Source organism: Podarcis melisellensis (genome assembly GCF_964234715.1).
Source record: "Podarcis melisellensis genome assembly, chromosome: 8".
NCBI classification, from domain to species: Eukaryota; Metazoa; Chordata; class Lepidosauria; order Squamata; family Lacertidae; genus Podarcis; species Podarcis melisellensis.
The window spans coordinates 90,780,622-90,798,634 of NC_138540.1; the positions used below are offsets into that span (position 1 = coordinate 90,780,622).

An 18,013-nucleotide genomic window follows, 5' to 3' on the forward strand; every position below is an offset into this window, starting at 1 on the left:
CTGTTCCAGCCCAGGCAAAGCTGGCTCCCCTTCCAGCCTTTGCTTCCGCCCTCCGGATGTCTCCCCATCGCCCCCCTCCTTGGGCGCCCTCACCTGAGCCAAAGGGCGGGCATCGCTCACAGGCGTGCCCCCAGGCCTTGCCAACGCGGCTGCAGCAGCAGATCTGCTTGGTGATGTTGCGCAGGATGGGCAGGGAGCAGCCGCCCTCCCTCAGGACGCGGAAGCAGGGGCCCTTGGCCTCCGAGATCACGTGGTGGGCTGCGGGGGGAGAGGGGGCGTCAAAAGCTGCACATATGTGGTGGACGTGCAGTATAGTTAAAGCCTGCTGGGATATGATATCCAACAGGGGTCCGCAAACCTTTTCAGCAGGGGGCCGGTCCATCGTCCCTCAGACCTTGTGGGGGGCCGAACTGTATGGGGGGGGGGGAATATGAACAAATCCCTATGCCCCACAAATAACCCAGAGATGCATTTTACCATATTTTTTGCTCCATAAGACACACCTGACCCTAAGATGCACCTAGTTTTAAGAGGAGGAAAACAAGGAAAAAATATATTCTGAACAAACCAGTGGATGTATTTGTGGTTCATGCTGTGGCCACAGACATGTGAATTGACAGTGAGTTTGGGGAAGCTCAATGCAAAAATCCTGAGGATCCATGTGGATCTGTGCTTTGTAACCACGTTTTTGCGCCATTGCGGCCCCACAAAACAGTGGATGCAGGTTTTTTTGGTGCAGGCTGTAGCCATGGACATGCTATGTGATCTGATGGTGAATTTGGGGTGACCCAATGCAAAAATCCGGAGGATCCATGGGCTTTTACCTCCCCCCTCCCAGGCAGCCTCCTTTATCTCTAGAGTCCCTTATCTCCCTCCCAATCGCTTGCCGATCAGCGGCTTTGTTTCAACACCTACTTCCCTCTTTCAAAAAAAGAGAGCATGATCTGCTTTTCTCCCCTGGGCAATTCGGCTCCAGGGACCACACATTCGCTCCATAAGACGCACAGACACCTCCCCTTACTTTTTAGGAGGAAAAAAGTGTGTCTTATGGAGCGAAAAATACGGTGTGTGTGTGTGTGTGCACATCTGTGGTGTGGGTGTGGCACTGTGCCCAGTTCTGGTCTCTTCCTCTCAAAAAGGAGATGGAGATGGCAGCGTCAGAGGAGGTTTTCAGAAAAGGGCAGCCAGAATGAGAAGGGGGCGCCTGGACTCCTCTGCAACAAAAGGCTGCAGCGTTTGAGGCTTCTTAGTTTAGAGGAAAAGCGAATGAGAGGGGAGAGTGTAGAAGTCTGTAAAATTATGTCTGGCCTGGAGAAAGTGCAGAGCTTTCCCCGCTCTCTCTCTCAAAACCCGAGAACTGCTGGACATTCAACGAACCTGGACGTTGGGAGATGCTGTGGGAATTTGCAGGCAAACATAAGAGCTAGTTAGTGCATGAAGGGGTTAAAACCACAGAGTTAGATTCCTAGATTCAGCTAGGCCACGCCCCCTCTTATCCGATGAGGGAGGAAGTGAAGCCTTCTCTTCCTGTTCTCTCTCTCTGAGCCATGCATCTGACCAAGGAAGTCCTGTCCAAGCAAGCTCCAACAGCATGTCTTTGAAGCTACCTTTCTGTATTTCCTACCCAAGAGTATTCCGCCTGTGTTTTCCTTGCTGCTGCCTGGATAAATGCATGAATCTGACCTTTGGAACATTTTGTAAGTAAAGCATTTTAAACTTGGCCGGACTTGGTGGGCCATTGGCCGGATCCAGCAGGCTCTGCTCATGCAATCAGGAACAGAAGGCGGGCTTGGAGGCCTGCCACCCCCCACCTCCACCCCCAGCGCCCCACGCCGGTGCCAGGGGTGCCCGACTTACAGATGCAGCTGCTTCGAGACGAGTCGAGAATGTACCCCTCGTGGCAGACGCAGGCAAAGCTGCCGCGGGTGTTGGTGCAGTCGCCGTTGTGGCAGAAGCTGCCCTCTGCGCATTCATCCACATCTGGCCATGGGGGGGGGGGAGAGAAAAAGGGTGTCAGAAAAGGCCGGGGGGGGGGGAGATCTAGGCCCGTCCTGGCAGGATGGGTGGGCAGCAAAAGCCCTCCTGGGAAGATGCCAGGGGGTGGACTTTGTGGGGGCTCTCCCTTGGCCCCTAGAAGGATCCGGGGGTGGAAAAGCCCCCCCCCACAAAACAAGGGGTCCTCAGCCAGCCCAGCCCCACTCACCAATGCAGGATCCATTCTGCCGGCGAAAGCCTTTGGGGCAGGCCACTTCGTTCCTCCCCACGGGGCTGGCGTCCCCTTTGAGGAGAGAGAAGGCGGTTGGAGGAGCCCTTTGCTATATCCATGCCCCCCCCACAAGACCCCCCCACCATTGACACTTTCAGGGCTGCACCAAAAGCCACATCAAAGGGGTGTCCCGTGCCCCAAAAGGGCAGGAGTTTGGGGTGGGGGAGAAGAATCTGTGGTAAAGGCACCCCTCCCCTCCCCAACCAGCCCAGGAGGGTCCGAGCCACGTCCTCCTTCCCAGACCCCCCCAGCCACTACCCCTTCTTCGGAGAGGGTGGGGGCGCAGTCGGCAACCTTACCCACGTTGCCGTTGGCGCAAGGCAGGCACTCGTGGACCCCCCAGGCCAGGCCGGCCCCCCGGCAGCAGATCTCTCGAGTGCGCAAGCCGGGCAGGGGGGCACTGCACTGAAAGAGGAGGGAGAGAGTCAGTTGGGGGGGGGTCCTAACCCAGGAACAGCCCCCCCCCAGCATCGCCCAGACCTTGGCTGTTCCAGAGAAGCCCTAAAAGCCCAGCTTCCAGTCCGCACCTGTAGGATAAGGCATGGTTTGGTCCATGATAATCCCTCCATAGGGCAGGCCCCCCCCCCCAGAGCAGAGGGGCTCCCTCCCCCGCAAAGCCACGGCGACCCCCAGGGTGTACACAGTGCCCTCTGCTCACAAGCGTGCAAAACCTTCGCTCATAGGAGCCCGTGTGGCGTCGTGGTGAGAATGTCAGACTAGGAGAGACCTGGGTTTGAATCCCCCCACTGCTTGGGTGAGCTTGGGGTCAGTTTCCCTCTCAGCCTAACCTACCTCACAGGGTTTTTGTGGGGAATACATGAGGAGGGAGGACCATGAATTTGAGCTCCTTGGTGAGGAAAAAGGCAGGCTGTGATAATGCAGTAAAATAAGATAGTCCCCCTCCTTTTCCCTTGCTTGTTCAAGCCCTAAAGGGGGGGGGTTCACCAAGTGCACCCCTTCCTTGAGAGAAGACAAGAGGGGTCCCATCTTCCTCTCCAGACAGAACCAAAGAAAATCCTTATTAACGGCACCACAGAGTTAAACTGTGTTCCTGGAATCGGCATAGAGAAGACGACTACGATCTCCCTCTCTCTTTCTGCCTCTCGGTCTCGCTCTCGTCTTTCTTCTTTCGTTCTTCTTTCTGTGCCCCTCAGACCCCCCCTCCAGCCAGTCCAGCTGCTGCCATTTCACAATCGCCTCTTTTGGCACAGATAGCGGCCCCCTCCCTCCCCACACAATCATCTGCGAGCCGCTCTTGGCCTCCAGTCAACCCAAAGTGCTGAAATCCAGCCATTTCGCTAAAGAGAAACCCCTACCAGGGCTTGCCGGGCCCCCCAACCTCGCCCTGCTGGGGCCGAGGCCTCCAGGCCCCCCTTGCTTTGCTCCCAGCAGGGAGGGGGGGAGAGACCCCCATCAAAAGGGCCCCATAAACTCCTGTTTCTCCTGGCTTTGGAACGGCACCTGCCGCCTCCAGCCAAAGCAGATGAGTCAGCCGGACCCCCTTGCCAAAGAGGCAGCGGGGGGCTCAGCCACTCTCTGCCCCCTCTACCCCCCCTCTCCACTTCACATGAATTCACAGCTGTGCTTCCCTTCTGGCAGCTCAGAGCTGGACTACGGAACTCCCTCCCACAGGAGACAGCCACGGCTTTGAAATGGCTTTGAAAGCGGATGGCTTTGAAAGCAGATTCTAGACCGGGGGTCAGCAACCTTTTTCAGCCGGGGGCCGGACCACCGTCCCTCAGACCATGTGGGGGGCCGAACTAGAATTTGAAGGGAAAAAATGAACGAATTTCTATGCCCCACAAATAACCCAGAGGTGCATATTAAATAAAAGGACACATTCTACTTATGTAAAATCATGCCGATTCCCGGACCGTCCACAGGCCGGATTGAGAAGGCGTTGGGGCCGCATCCGGCCCACGGGCCTTAGGTTGCCTACACCTGTTCTAGACAAACCGACAGAGGTGGGGGGTGCGACCCACGGCCAGGACGGCTGTGTTCTTCCCCGCTGCCAGGCCGATGTTGACCGCAGAACCTCCATGCCCAGGGACAGTCTACCTCTGAATGCCAGATATCGGGAGAAAGCCCTCGCACTCGGGTCCTGCCTGTGGGCTCCCTATGGGGGCATCTGGTTGGCCACTGTCAGAAGAGGAAGGTGGACCAGATGGGCCAATGGCTGGGCTCTCCTTCTGCCAACTTGGGCCCCGGGGTATGGGTGCCCAGTGCGTGCGACACGAGCTCACGCACCCAGCGCCCTCAGAACCTGAATTCCGGTGGCACCAGAAGTCCGGCTCCGAGTTGTCACAGTTCTCGCAAGTCTCCCGACTGCATCTCCGAGGTCTTGGTTGGCCTCGGACGTGACTTCCAGGGCTTCACGAGGCGCCGGAGGTCATGTGGGGTCCCTGCGGATTGGGGGCTGAGCAGCCACAACCAAACATTTTTGGGGTGCTCAGACCCCCTATAGTTGATGCCCCTGCTTCTTCCGTTCTTATGGAACCTCCAGGTCCAGAGGCAGTCTATCTGGATCCCTAAGTTCTTTTTTATGCTTTATTGGTTTAGAACACTGTTTCCCAAACGTTTTTGGGCAACGGCACACCTGTTTACTGAAAAAAAATCTCGCGGCACACCACCATTAAAGCCCCGCCCCGTGACGTCAGCGCGCAGCGTCACGCCGGGAGGGACGCACAAAAGTGAAAGTTTTTTCCCTCCCCCTTGCTGGGGAACCTCCAAGCTTTGGGGGTGGGAGGAGGCAGCAGAGCGAGGGACTGAGGGACGGCGGCAACTGAGGCGGCGGCGGCTGAGGCAGAGCTGGGAAGGGGGTTTCCAGGGGACACGGCAGCTCCTCGAAAGGCTTCTCTCAGCTGCGCTCAATCCGCCTCGGAGAGGATTTCCCCTCCGGTCCCATGCGTTCGTTTGGGGCATCGCTCCGGCTGCTCCCTCTCCCGCCGCGCAGGAGCGATGCCTCTCTCTGGCTCTCCCTCCGCGCAGGCTGAGGGAGGGAGGGAGGGGCGCGTGTGACCCGTCTCTGCTGGGAGACCAAACCCAGCGAGGCAGAGTCGCGCGGAGGCGCCCAGGCAGCGCTGCCGGCTGCGAGGAGGAGCGCCAGGCAGCAGCAGGAGGCGCGGCCTCTCCTCGCCGCCGCCGCCCCGCCTCTCGCCGCCCGACTCGCCCGCCTCCCTCCAGGCATCTCGCGGCACACGAGGCAACGTCTCACGGCACACTCGTGTGCCGCGGAACACCGGTTGGGAAACACTGGTTTAGAAAACTGTACAACAGAAATGATCAAGAAAAGTTGTTATCAAAATAAAAACTCCTTGGTTGATACTTGTTTTGGATATCATTCTGAAATTCAATTTGACATGACCTGGATTTCTAAGTTCTTGGGGGTATTTGGCCACTGTGGGAACAGAAAGCTGGACTGGGGGGCCACTGGCCTGATCCTGAAGTCTCCTCTTATGTTTTTAACAATGGAGAGCTGCTGGCTTTTTTAAGGAACAGTGGGAGACCCCTAGATTGCCCCCATTTACAGAGGGTTTTCTAAGCAGACCCCCTTTTTTGCCCTAGAGGGCTGAGTTGCAAGTGAGCTGACGGGGGGGGGGGTTGGTCCTCTGCATGAGCCACAGCCGCCCCCCTCTCCCCCCATGCCCCCCCAAGTAGTACCTCTCCTCCGCGAAGCTGCCGGAAGCAGTATCCGAACCCGGCCCCCTCTCCGTAGCCCCCGCTGGGGGTGTCTCGGGGGCTGCTCTGCGCCAGGACGCTGTAGAGGGCCGGGCGGGAGAGGGGGAGGGCATTGGCGTCCCCCGCCGGCTCCTCGCTCACGCGCTCCACCTGGTGGATGGTGACCGAAGCCTCGGGAGGGTGCTCCACGTGGACGCTGGCCAGGGAGGCCACACCTGGGGGGGGGGAGACGGGTCAAGGGGGGCAGAGAGGGAGGCTGAAGGGGCCTTTGAGCCCCGAGAAGAGGGGACAGAGAGGGATCCCCAAAGACCGGGAAGGCAGGCAAGACCCAAACCAAGGGATTTGGGGAATCGTAGAATTGTGGAGCTGGAAGGGAGCCCTGGGGGTCATCCAGCCCACCCCCACCAAGTGTTGTGCCCTGTGGCTTGCTGTCGTTTGAGTGACTGGAGTTTAGAAATTACCGTATTTTTCACTCTATAGGGCGCACCGGACTATAGGGCACACCTAGAACAGCTCCAGGAGAGGCGGCGAGATTGTGCGCAACCTTGCCGCTGTTCCCAGAGCTTGCGGCAGTTGGCACTGCGCTCCCCAGGCTTCAGGCTTCAGTCTGCTATCCGCAAGCCTTTGGAGCGCTCCGACCCCTCGCCCTCTCCAGGCTTCAGCGAAAGCCTGCATTCGCTCCATAGGACGCACACACATTTCCCCTTCGTTTTTGGAGGGGGAAAGGTGTGTCCTATAGAGCGAAAAATACGGTACTTATTGTAACTGCTAAGAGTGGATTTCTGTTTCATCTTGAAGTGCTGATATTTAATAGCATTGAGCCTCTTGGACTTGCCGATCAGAAGGTCGGCGGTTCGAATCCCTGCGACGGGGTGAGCTCCCGTTGCTCGGTCCCTGCTCCTGCCAACCTAGCAGTTTGAAAGCGCACCCAAAAGTGCAAGTAGATAAATAGGTACCGCTCCAGCGGGAAGGTAAACGGCGTTTCTGTGCGCTGCTCTGGTTTGCCAGAAGCGGCTTAGTCCTACTGGCCACATGACTCGGAAGCTGTATGCTGGCTCCCTTGGCCAGTAAAGCGAGATGAGCGCTGCAACCCCAGAATCGGCCACGACTGGACCTAATGGTCAGGGGTCCCTTTACCTTTACTTATATTATTTTAATGAATGCGGAATGTTATTTTATTTGCCTATTGTATATTGCATTATGCATATTATTGATGTCAGCCGCTCCGAAACTGGCTTTGGCCGGGGAGGGCGGGATATAAATAAAATTGATTATTTATTTATTATTATTATATTATTATTATTCTCGCCTCGCCAACTCCCAGCCAGGGAAGCAGGATGGAGCCCGCCTGCTGCTTCTCCCCCTCCCTCCAGCGCCTCTAAGGTAGGCTGCTCCTGCCCATGGAGGCTCCACTGAGCCCGCGGCCCTCGAGAGGCCTCTCCCCTGCCAAATTCCTCCTCCTGCTTCATCTGCGCCTCTGAGGCTCCGGCTGCGTCTTGACGACTTTGGCTGGGCAGGGAGGAGGAGAGACAACGCGTCCCATTCCTGCCGATATCTCCTCAAATATTTGCAAGCAGGCAGTGTGTCCCTTTGCCTTCCTCCAAAAGGAAGAATTCCAGGCGTCCCTCCAGCAAACATTTATCTCCTCTGTCGCTGGATGTCTGCTCCGTCCCTTCCCAGCTGGCAGAGATCCCTTTTCCAGGAGCCGGGCCCAAAATGGAGCCCCCACCCCCGCCCGAAAGGGATCTCCTGCGAGCACCAAGCGAGGGAGCCTCTTGCCCCCAGTCGCTGGGAACCACAAGTCGGTCTTGTGTTCAAATCCTGCTTGCCGGTTTCCCTAGGGGGCACCTGGTTGGCCACTGTGAGAATGGGAGACTGGACTGGAGGGCCTGATCCAGCAGCCAGGCCCTTCTGAGGCTCTGATGGAGCCTCCAGGTCCAGGCGCAGTCTATCTTGAATGCTAGGCTCTTTGAGGTATTTGGCCACTGTGAGAAGAGGAGGCTGGACTAGAGGGGCTCTTCTGGGGTTCTTACCCCTGAGCTGTAAGGAGTGGGGGTGTCTCTCCTGCCAACTCAGACCAGAATGGTCTTGGTTGTGCTTGATGCAGAGTGGCCCTGTGGGCACCCAAGGGTCCTCATAGCACGGGAAGCCGCGCAGGGCAGGATCCGGCCTCGCACTCACACCAGCTTCCCAGCTGAGCCTGTTCCCCCTCCCCAACAACAAGGGATGCAGTGGCGTAGCGAGGGCAGGGGGTACCCGGTGCAGAAAACTTCTTGTCACCACATTTAAATTATTAAGAGAAGGGAAAATAAGATACTTATGGCCTGGGGGAGGGCGCTAAGAGGCAAGAGGGCAGCGCGGGGGGGGGGGGGGTTCTCTCAGACACCGAAAACTCTCTGCTTTTAATTAGATCTTGCTGAAATATGCAACGAATTGTTACTGCTTAGAATTTCAGGGTGTTCTTTCCTCGACGAGTCGTGCAACGTGCTCTTCTGACTAACGGCTGGAGAAACCCAGCCAGATTGGCGGGGGTAGAAATGATAAAAATTATTATTCATTCTTACTATATTGATGCTTTTTTTGGGGGGGGATTACGAATCCAAGGCGGGCAGGGTGCCCAAAATGACTTAACCGCGTCCTGGAACCTCCTGCCCCCCCGGCTCCATCCTGTCTCCCCCCCTTCCCTTACTCTTCTTAGAATCACAGGACGGAAGAGCTGGAAGGGACCCCCCAAGGCCATCTAGCCCACCCCGCCGCCCCTCTCCCGGCCCCCATCTTACCATCACGCTCCTCGCGGTGGTTGGCGATGGGGAGGGTGTAGGTGGACTTGGCCATGGGCTGGGCCCCCCCCTCGTCCTGGGCGCTGGTCTCGCGGCGGGAGGGCGCCTGCTGTCCGTGGGGCCGAGGGAGGGCTGGGATGTGGCAGAACTTCCCCGTCCAGCTGGGGGGGCAGAGGCACTTGTCCTTCTTGAGGCAGACCCCCCCATTTTGGCAGATGAGGGGGCAGAGGACTGGGGGGCAGAGAGAGAGAGAGAGATATCAGGTCAGCAGCCACACCTGCAGAGAGGAGTCAGAATCCAGTGGGGTGTTTTCCTTTTTTGCCTAGTTGGAAGAGAGTGTGGCCTAGTGGTTAGCGCAGGACCAGGACCTGGTTTGAAATTCTGCCCTCAGTCCTGGGGTGTCCTTGGGGGCCAGCCACTGCCTCCCAGCCTGGCCTCCCTCGCAGGGTTGTTGTGGGGGTCAAAGGAGGAGGGGAAAAGACAGGGCTATAAATGCAATCAAATAAATGCAGCAATAAAATAAAACCCTCCCCCTTCCTCATCTCTCTCATCCCTCCTCCTCGAGAGATCCAGAGGAGGTCAACATGAGAACGGGGCCTCCTCTGCAGTGGCTCCCCATCTGTGGAATGCTCTCCCCAGGGAAGCCTTCATTATACACCTTCAGGCGCCAGGCAAAAACGTTCCTTTTAAGCAGGCCTTTGGTTGAACTTATTGACATCCAACACCCTTTTAGAATGTGTGTGTGGGGGGGGTATTGGTTTTGGTTTGATTTTATACGTTGTGGTCTTGTTTGTGAACTGCCCTGAGACCTAAGTTGAATAACTAACTAACTAACTAACTAACTAACTAATTGCAGCTGCTTCCCAGGTCAGAGCCCCCCTTGGCTCTTTGGACCCCCAGGTGCACACAGGCTGACTCTCCATCCCCTGGGGGAAGAAACCCCTCTGGGGACACACCACTGTGGGGAGGGGGGAGGAGGAGAGAGCCCCGGGGTCCCTGATTGCTCTCAGCCCCGCGGCTCAGGGGAGGGGGCTGCTGATGACATTGCACCCCCCCCCGGGTCCAGAGGTTGCAGATGCAAAAGAGGAGCTGCTCCGTCCCCAACCCAGGGTTTCCCCCCCAGGGGGGCGGAGGGTGCCCAGGAAATCATGTTGGGAGTTTAACAAAGGTGCCTTTCCAGCAGTTCTCACCCAACCACAAAATGCTTTTGGGGTAAGAAAATTTTCCGAGGCTTTCCTCAAATAACCTACATTGGCTCCCAGTACATTTCCAAGCACGATTCAAAGTGTTGGTGCTGACCTTTAAAGCCCTAAACGGCCTCAAAGGCCCAGTAGACCTGAAGGAGCGTCTCCACCCCATCTCTCAGCCTGGACACTGAGGTCCAGCTCCGAGGGACTTCTGGCGGTTCCCTCACTGCGAGAGGCCAAGTTACAGGGAACCAGGCAGAGGGCCTTCTCGGTGGTGGCACCCGCCCTGTGGAACGCCATCCCATCCAATGTCAAGGAGATAAAGAACTGCAAAACATTTAGAAGATATATGAAGGTAGCCCTGTTCAGCGAAGTTTTTAATATGTGATATTTTAGTGTATCTTTCATCTTTGTTGGAAGCCGCCCAGAGTGGCTGGGGAAGCCCAGCCAGATGGGCGGGGTACAAATAATAAATTATTATTATTATTATTATTATTATTATAACCATCTCCTTTCCCTACCCCTCCCCCTCCCCAACAGGGAGGTGGCAAAATACCTGGAGGGGGGCTTCCAGGAAGGTTCCGTATCCCAGGGGAGGCACCTCAACATTGACCAGCCCCCCCAACCCAAAGCCTGTAGGTGAGGTGGCACAAAGGCGTAGGAAGGTCAGGTGGTACACAGTGTGGAAAATTTATTGCACCCCCACATTGATTCCCCCCCCTGCAAAAATGGTTTTACAGTGGTGCCTCGCAAGACGAAATTAATCCGTTCCGTGAGGCTCTTCGTATAGCGGTTTTTTCGTCTTGCGAAGCAAGCCCATTGACAGCTTAGCGGATTAGCGCTACAGCTGTCAAGCGGCTTCCAGCGATCAGCTGTTAAGCGGCTTATCAGCGGAACAGCTGATAAGCGGCTTAGCGGCTTAAAAAAAGGAAGAAAAAAGTGAAAAAAACCCGCGGGGGGGATGCAAGATTTTTTTCGTCTTGCGAAGCAACCCCATAGGGGAATTTGTTTTCCGAAGCGCCTCCAAAACGGAAAACCCTTTTGTCTAGCGGGTTTTTCGTCTTGCGAGGCGTTCGTCTTGCGGGGCACCACTGTATGTTATTTCACATTTTCTTACAAAGGAATAATAATAAGTAATAATAATAAAATTTTATTTATATCCCGACCGAATTCTGGCTCAGGGCGGCTAACATCAGATACATAACTTTGGTATAAAATCAAACAGTAATTAAATCACCTCCTAAAAACATGTCAAAATCAAATCAAAGTCGAATTAGATGGCTTTCCGCAGGGTTAGGGTTGGGAACAGTAAGTGCTCCACTGAATTGAAATTTCAGCCTTCACGACATAGGAAAACGGCCAAGTAAACAGCTATTTTCGTAGAGGAGGGTCAAGATATTAACTAATATGCATGGAATTTCAGATACAGCTATATAAAGTTTAGCAAGATAAGACCTTTGGAGCAGGAATTTTTTAAAAGAAGATTTATGAACCGCCCTAGTAGGGCAGTAATTGTTCCTTGATAATTTGTCACCCCCCCCCCATGATGGCACCCGGGGCAGCCCCCCCACCCCCTTCCTACGCCCCTGTTGCTCTGAAAAAGATTTCCAAAGAGCGCCTTTTAGGGGGGGTTGCAGGTCCATTCCCGGAGCCCCCTTTCCCTAAATTTATAGCATCACCTTTGGGTATCGTGCCTGAAAAGGTACCGGGTGAGTTGCGCACAATTCATAACTTATCATACCCAAAAAGGAGATCAGTAAATGGCACAATTCTCAAAAGCAATGCTCAGTAAAATATGCGTTGCTGGATTATGCAATCAAGTTTATTAAGGAATGTGGCAGCAGCCCTGGTGCTCTTATGGCAACGTGTGATGTTGAATCGGCCTTTCACCTGCTTCCCGTCCACCCGCATGACTTCTGGCTGCTGGGTTTAAAGTTTCAGGGCCAATGGTACTTTGGCCAAGCTATGCTCATGGCTGTTCCATTGCATGTGCCCCTTTTCAGACTTTAAGCACATTTCTGGAGTGGGCCATGAAAATAAGGTCAGGATCCCATTACGTCATGCACTATTTGGATGATTATTTGATAGCCGGGCGGCAGGAGAACCTGGGTTTTTAACACTTCCCATCAGCGCCGCTGCCTCTGCCACCAGAAATCCCTTTTATTTATGGGGTGCTAATTTTATGGCCACCTTGCAGGAGGCCACAAATGCTTCCGAGTGGCAGCTGCTGCAAACTGCAGAGGGGAGAGGTTTTTTTGCTCTCGGCTCCGGCTTGTGGACATCTGCTCAGCTGCTGTGAAGACAGGTTGCCAGACTGGACAGGCCCCCGTTGGCCTCATCCAGCAGCCAGGCTCTTCTGATGGAACCTCCAGCTCCAGAGGCAGTCTATCTAGATTCCTGGGTTCTTAAGGAAATTTGGCCACTGGGAGACGAGGGTGCCATTGGCCTCATCCAGGGCTCTTGTTAGGTTCTTAAAGTGGGATGTAATTAAAAACAAAATAAACAATGACTTCGATCCTAGACACACCCAACTGGGAAATGGCCCCAGCAGGACGAGATCTCCTTACCCAAAAGGCCCCCACCTGACTGCTTTCATTTGCGCTTTTAAGAACTCGATCATTTAGTGGCAGGACCGAGCCTTTGGAACTCCCTGCCACTTGAGGCGCCTTCACTGGACTCTTTTCGGCACCTGCTAAAAGCACCCTAACCCAGATGCTTAGAAAATTGAGGCAACTTTAATCGGCTTTTGTATTTTAAGTTTTGCACATTTTAAAGTGAACCATGCTTGATTTTTCTCATTTTATCCGTTTGCAAACTACTTTGAGGCTTTTAACGTTCTTGTCTTCCAGTCAAATTTTACGAAATAAATAACAAGGCCGTTCGCTCCCCGCTGCAATGCAATAGAGATTCCTGCATCTCCTTGGGGACCGAGATTCCCCTTTGCCCCCATTCTTGTGCGAGTCTCAGAGGGCAGACTCTGGGGAAACTCCCTGGCACTCGCTACACGTGGTACCAGCACAGCGACTCCAGCGTCCCCATCTGGTTGCCAAAACTCAGCCTCATCCCGCAAGTCTTCTGCTCAGCTGTCTTTGGGGGTTTGGGAGCTGTGTGTTTGTGTTAGGAAAAGTCTCTGGCTTCCTCCCCCCCGGTGGGGTCTGGGCTGCCAAGTCAGCAGGAAGTCTCTGCTCTCAGGACACCCCACCTTCCCCTGGGGGGACGGGGTAGGGGGCGCGTGGCCTCCGTCCAGAGCGTGCGGCTTGGCTCGCTTGCCAGAGTCACGGCGAGGTATGTGCTTTTCTAAACACTCGGGGGTGGGACGCATCTGCACAGCAAGATCTGAACTGGGCTGATTTGGGGGGTGGAGAATATGCAGGAAAAGAAGGTTGTCCTTTTACACGCAGCGCTGCCTGGCACTGTGGGGTCCTGAGCCAGCTCCCTGCTGGGAGCAACAGGACCCCATGCCCACTCGGACTGCAACGCAGAGCCCCCCCCAATCCCTGGGGCTGGGCGGGAGCCAGATCTCTTGGAGGGGGGCCCACTTGCCCCACATTCCCAGGCGCAATCGAGGCCGGCCAGACAGTCTCGGTTGTTCTTGGCTGCCCTGTGCCCGTCTGGGCGGTGCTGAGAAGGGACAGATCCTGCCAGGCCTTTGAGAGGGCAAGTCTGCAGGCCGGCCAGCTGGGCCACGGTCAGAGGGAGGCCAGATTAGGCAGAGGGTGAAGTTGGCGTGGGGAGAGGGCCAGGCGGGCACCAGCGACGGAGCAGATTGAGAAAACAGCGCGGGGGCTTCTCTTGCCAACCGATCCGGAGCAGGCACAGCACAGTCTAGCCCCAAGCTCTCCTTCTTTTTAAAGTCAATAAATGTGCAAGCTTCTGAGCCCCACGGAGTCCTTCAGCGGCAGAACGCCTTCCTGAACTCCTTGTCCTCTCTGGAAAAGCTGTCATGGCAGGAAGCAGCCTGCAGGAGGGGTCCTTGGAGAGGGCCACACGGACACCTTGTCCGACCCCCTTCTGCAAGGCAGGACACTCTCCCCCCCCCCCGCCAGGGTCAACCTGAGCTGAGGGTAGAGGAAGGGACAGGCGTGGTCCCCCCCCCATCCTGCCCCATTGACGGAAAAGGCAAGGACTGGGGCTGCTGGTGTTCCCTCCCTCCTTCCCAAAGCTCTCTGGAACCCAAACAGTCCAGGTAAACTGGTTCAGCAAAGTCCAGGGGGCAGGATCCGAATCGATGGATTCAAACGGCAAGAAAGGAGATTTTAACTAAGCAATAGGAAGAGATTTCTGCCAGCAAGAGCCGTGAGATGGAGGAAAGGGCTCCCTTGGGAGGGACTCTCTTTCATCGGATGCTTTTAAGCAGAGGTTGGGGGGCCCTCGGTCAGGAATCTTCTTCTCTGGTGATCCCTCGTAGCTGAGCAAGGTGGTCTTCCACGAACAGGGTCTTCACAGTGAGTCTGTAAGTGACTGCGGAGGCCAATTCTGGATCCAAACATCCTTCCACAGTGGGGTTTCCATGCAGGAGTTGATCCTGGTGTGGATTCACCAAGCGTGCCTTCCTCTTGGCGCGTCTCTCTCTTGAGTCCTGAGTTCGAGTGTCTTCAAAGCCCAGGACACCTTTGGTCAAGGCTCTTCTCCAACAGGAGCACTCGCAGGCCAGTGTTTCCTAGTTGTTGGTGTTTATACTACATTTTTAAAGATTTGCCTTGACACAGTCTTTAAACCTCTTTTGTTGACCACCGGCATTACGCTTCCCATTCTTAAGTTTGGATGCCAGGGATTCTTCAGCTGCGATTCCTGCATTGCAGGGGGTTGGACCAGATGATCTCTGGGGGTCCCCTTCCAACTCTACAATTCTAAGATCCTGTGATTCCATGAAAATCTCCCCTCCTGTTCCTCCAGAGGGGGGTGCGCTTGGACTCTGCACAGCCTGATCCCCCGCAATGCAGGAGCCACAGGTGGACCCCCGGGGCAGACGACCCCTCCCCCAACCTCCGCTTAGCAACCTTCCCAGGGGGTCCGTCCCCCCGTCCAACGGCTCTTGATCTCAGAAGGTTCTTCCTGCTGTCCAGGCGGCTGCCTCTCTCCCTCTTTCTCCCGCCTCGCTGGACATATAGAAGCTGTAATTGCAGCCTCGGGCCCAGTTTATATTATCTCCGTGTTTATTTCTCCTTACGTAAAGAAGAAACTGTGTCTATTTATGCTACGTTCTGCAAGATTATTTTGGCATATTTTCCTCGTCATTTTCGTTTTGACCTCCGCCCAGGTCCTGCCTCCGTTATCGGCTTGTCGGTTTTCTCGCTCTCGGTTTGTTTCGTTAGCTGCTCCAGCTTTGCACAGCGACACTCGAAACCTTAATCAATGCTATCTTTTTGGGGGGGGGGGGCAGGCAGCCTTGACAAAACAGGGGCCTTGTGGATAGAGGCTCCCACCAGCACAGCTCTAAGTTGCAAGGGCTGGTGGGAATTGTAGTTCAAAACATTGGGGGAGGGGTTTCCAGGTTGGTGGGGGCCCCTTTGGGGCGGGGGCAGAGCACAAGGTCAAAGGAGCCTCCTGGAATCGGGCCCAAGGGGGACCCATCTAGTCCTGTTCTCACAGCGGCCAAATACCCCTAAGAACACAGGAATCCAGGTAGACTGCTTCTGGAGCTGGAGGTTCCATAAGAAGAGCCAGAACACTGGGTCAGCCCAAGGGGGGGGACATACAGTCCAGCAGCCCCTCCCCACTGCTTTGGGAACCCAGGGCCACAGGAAGAGGAGGATCGGGGCCAGGACTTGGCCTTCTTGCTCACCCGGAAAGGGCCAAGAAAGGGTGTGGTTTGGGGGGGTGAGGAGGAGGAGGAGACTCCCTTGGGCAGGCATCATTCAGGGGGTCAGACTAGAGGACCCTTGGCTTCCCCCACAACCCTGCAATTCCACGATGCTATAAGGGGGTTCTGTGCAGGGACCCCTCAGTCTCTCTGCTGGGCTCTGGCAGAATGGCAGCCCCCACATGTCGTGCACCCGGGATCAGCGCTGCAATTGCGGCCCGGGGGGTCAGTGATCCGACCAGGGGGGATTTTGTCACCCCCCTCAGGGATGACACCCGGGGCAATCTGCCCCCACTGCCCCCCTTCCTATGCCCCTGGCTGGGGCTGCAGAGAAAGGCTGGCATACTTGCCCTGTGTACCTGAGGGAGCGTCTCCACCCCCCATCATTCTGCCCAGACACAGAGGTCCCCCTCCAAGAGTTTATCTGCTGGTTCCCTCCCTGCGAGAAGCAAAGTTACAGGGACCCGGGCAGAGGGCCTTCTTGGTGGTGGCACCCTCCCTTCAGATGCCAAGGAGATAAATTACTCTCCAACTTTTAGAAGACATCTGAAGGCAGCTCTGTATTGGGAAGTTTTTAATCTTTGATGTTTTATTATGCTTTGATATTTGTTGGAAGCTGTCCAGAGCGGAAGAGGCAACCCAGTCAGATGGGTGGGCGATTATTATTATTATTATTATTATTATTATTATTATTATTATTAGCATCATTTGGAGCCCCCACCGTAGAAACAACATGGTAGCAGCAAACCTGCTGCAAGTCTGTGAAGTGCAAGTCCCTTCAGTAGCAGGAGAAATTGGGAGGTGGGGTGGGCAGGCAGGTCAGGCCTGACCCTCCACAGGCCATAGGGAGGAGCCATAGCTATGGGGCAGAAGGTCCTGGGTCCCATCTCTGGGGTGGGGTGGAGGGTGCTGAGAAAATCTCCTCTGGCTGCAATCCTGGCGAGCCCTTTCTGCCAGCCAGTGTCTTCGGAGCTAATGGACGCGCTGGCCGGATTCCTCTGTTCCTGGGAGTGGCGGGGGCAGGAGCACAAGAGCCCCCCCACGGACTACGTCAATGAGCATGTGCTGCTGCGTCCCATCCTGGGGGTCCGCTGCCTCCCCCCGCGCAAGGACCAGGCGCTGCTCCGAGGCACGACACGCGGGGAAAGGCCCGCCAGGACACGCCTCGCTTTGCACACCCACCCACGCGCAGCCTGGGGAGCATCACCAAGCGCAACAGGGAGGGGTGGACGGGGAGACGCCCCCCAACAGCCCCCGCCCCTCTCCAAGCCCTCAGCACGCAGGACGCCCCTCTCCAAGCCTGCCCAGGGAAACTGAGGCACAGGGTGGCCCTGAGGACGCCACAACCCCCGGCCTGCCTGTCTGCCTCCTCTGGGGCTGGAGCTCAGCCCCCCTGGCCCCCCGCCAGAGGCAGCTGGGCCCATCTGGCGGAGAGAGGGCTCTGCGCCAGCTGGCCGCCTGCTCTCCCTCCAGCCCCCGAAGGAGCCTCTGCCGGCATCCGGGGGCCGAGAGAAGACCCTCGTGGGGTGCCAGGAAGAGACGGCGCTCGCAGGGTTAACATGGGTGGGGAAGCAGGCAGGCCCCCCACCACCCCTCACCACAACAACGAACCCCTGGCCCCCAAGTCCCTGCCCCCTGTCCTGCAAGGTGTCACTCAGCAGTCACTCATATAACTCCCAGAGACATCGGGTTTTCTGGGAGGTGGGATCTGCACCCCCAGGCCCCCTCCGACATGCAGACCCCCCTGCAAAGTTTGACCGCAGGAGTGGCAGCTGGAGAATCCCATCTGCCCGCCTGACCGCAGAGGCCATGACCCCCAGACCCATTTGCTGCCTTCCGCACTCCAACACCCGCAGCAGGCAGGGAAGGGGGAGAGGGGAGAGTCCCTGTGCCAGGGCAGCAGCTGGCAGGTGGGCGGGTGGGAGAGGATCCATGCACTGGGGGGGGGACCAGCTAGGGGGGACATCTGGTCAAGTGGCAGGAGGGGGGAGAAGTGCTGCCCGTCTCTGTTCTTGGGAAACAGAAACCACATTCCTGGAAGGGGAGGAAAAAAATGCCCGTCGAAAGGACCAGATGATGCGAGGGCACCAGGAAGCCCCCCCATTTCTCCTAGCCCAAATGGGGGGTGGGGTAGCCACAAACCTCAGCAACCAGACACGGAACCAGGCGAGGGGCAAAGGTCTGCCTGGCACAGCGGAGAGAACCACGCAGGATGCTGTGACCTGGGCAGGAGCAGGCGCCAAGCACCCAGGGTGGCACACGGGATCCAGGAAGGGCGCTTGGTGCAAGAGGCTGCCCA

At 56.3% G+C, this 18,013-nt stretch overlaps 1 protein-coding gene across 3 annotated transcripts in view; it reads right to left on the reverse strand.

The window, feature by feature from the left end:
• The window catches only part of LTBP4 (latent transforming growth factor beta binding protein 4), a 60,150-nt gene that overhangs the window by 30,554 nt on the left and 11,583 nt on the right, over positions 1-18,013 (reverse strand). For all 3 annotated transcript variants that reach the window (XM_081921899.1, XM_081921898.1, XM_081921897.1), the window contains 6 exons: positions 8,725-8,955; positions 5,927-6,159; positions 2,566-2,671; positions 2,204-2,278; positions 1,858-1,980; positions 94-258 (listed from right to left, as the gene is read on the reverse strand). In XM_081921899.1, the coding sequence (XP_081778025.1) occupies positions 94-258; positions 1,858-1,980; positions 2,204-2,278; positions 2,566-2,671; positions 5,927-6,159; positions 8,725-8,955 (933 nt within the window). The remainder of the gene's footprint in view (positions 1-93; positions 259-1,857; positions 1,981-2,203; positions 2,279-2,565; positions 2,672-5,926; positions 6,160-8,724; positions 8,956-18,013) is intronic.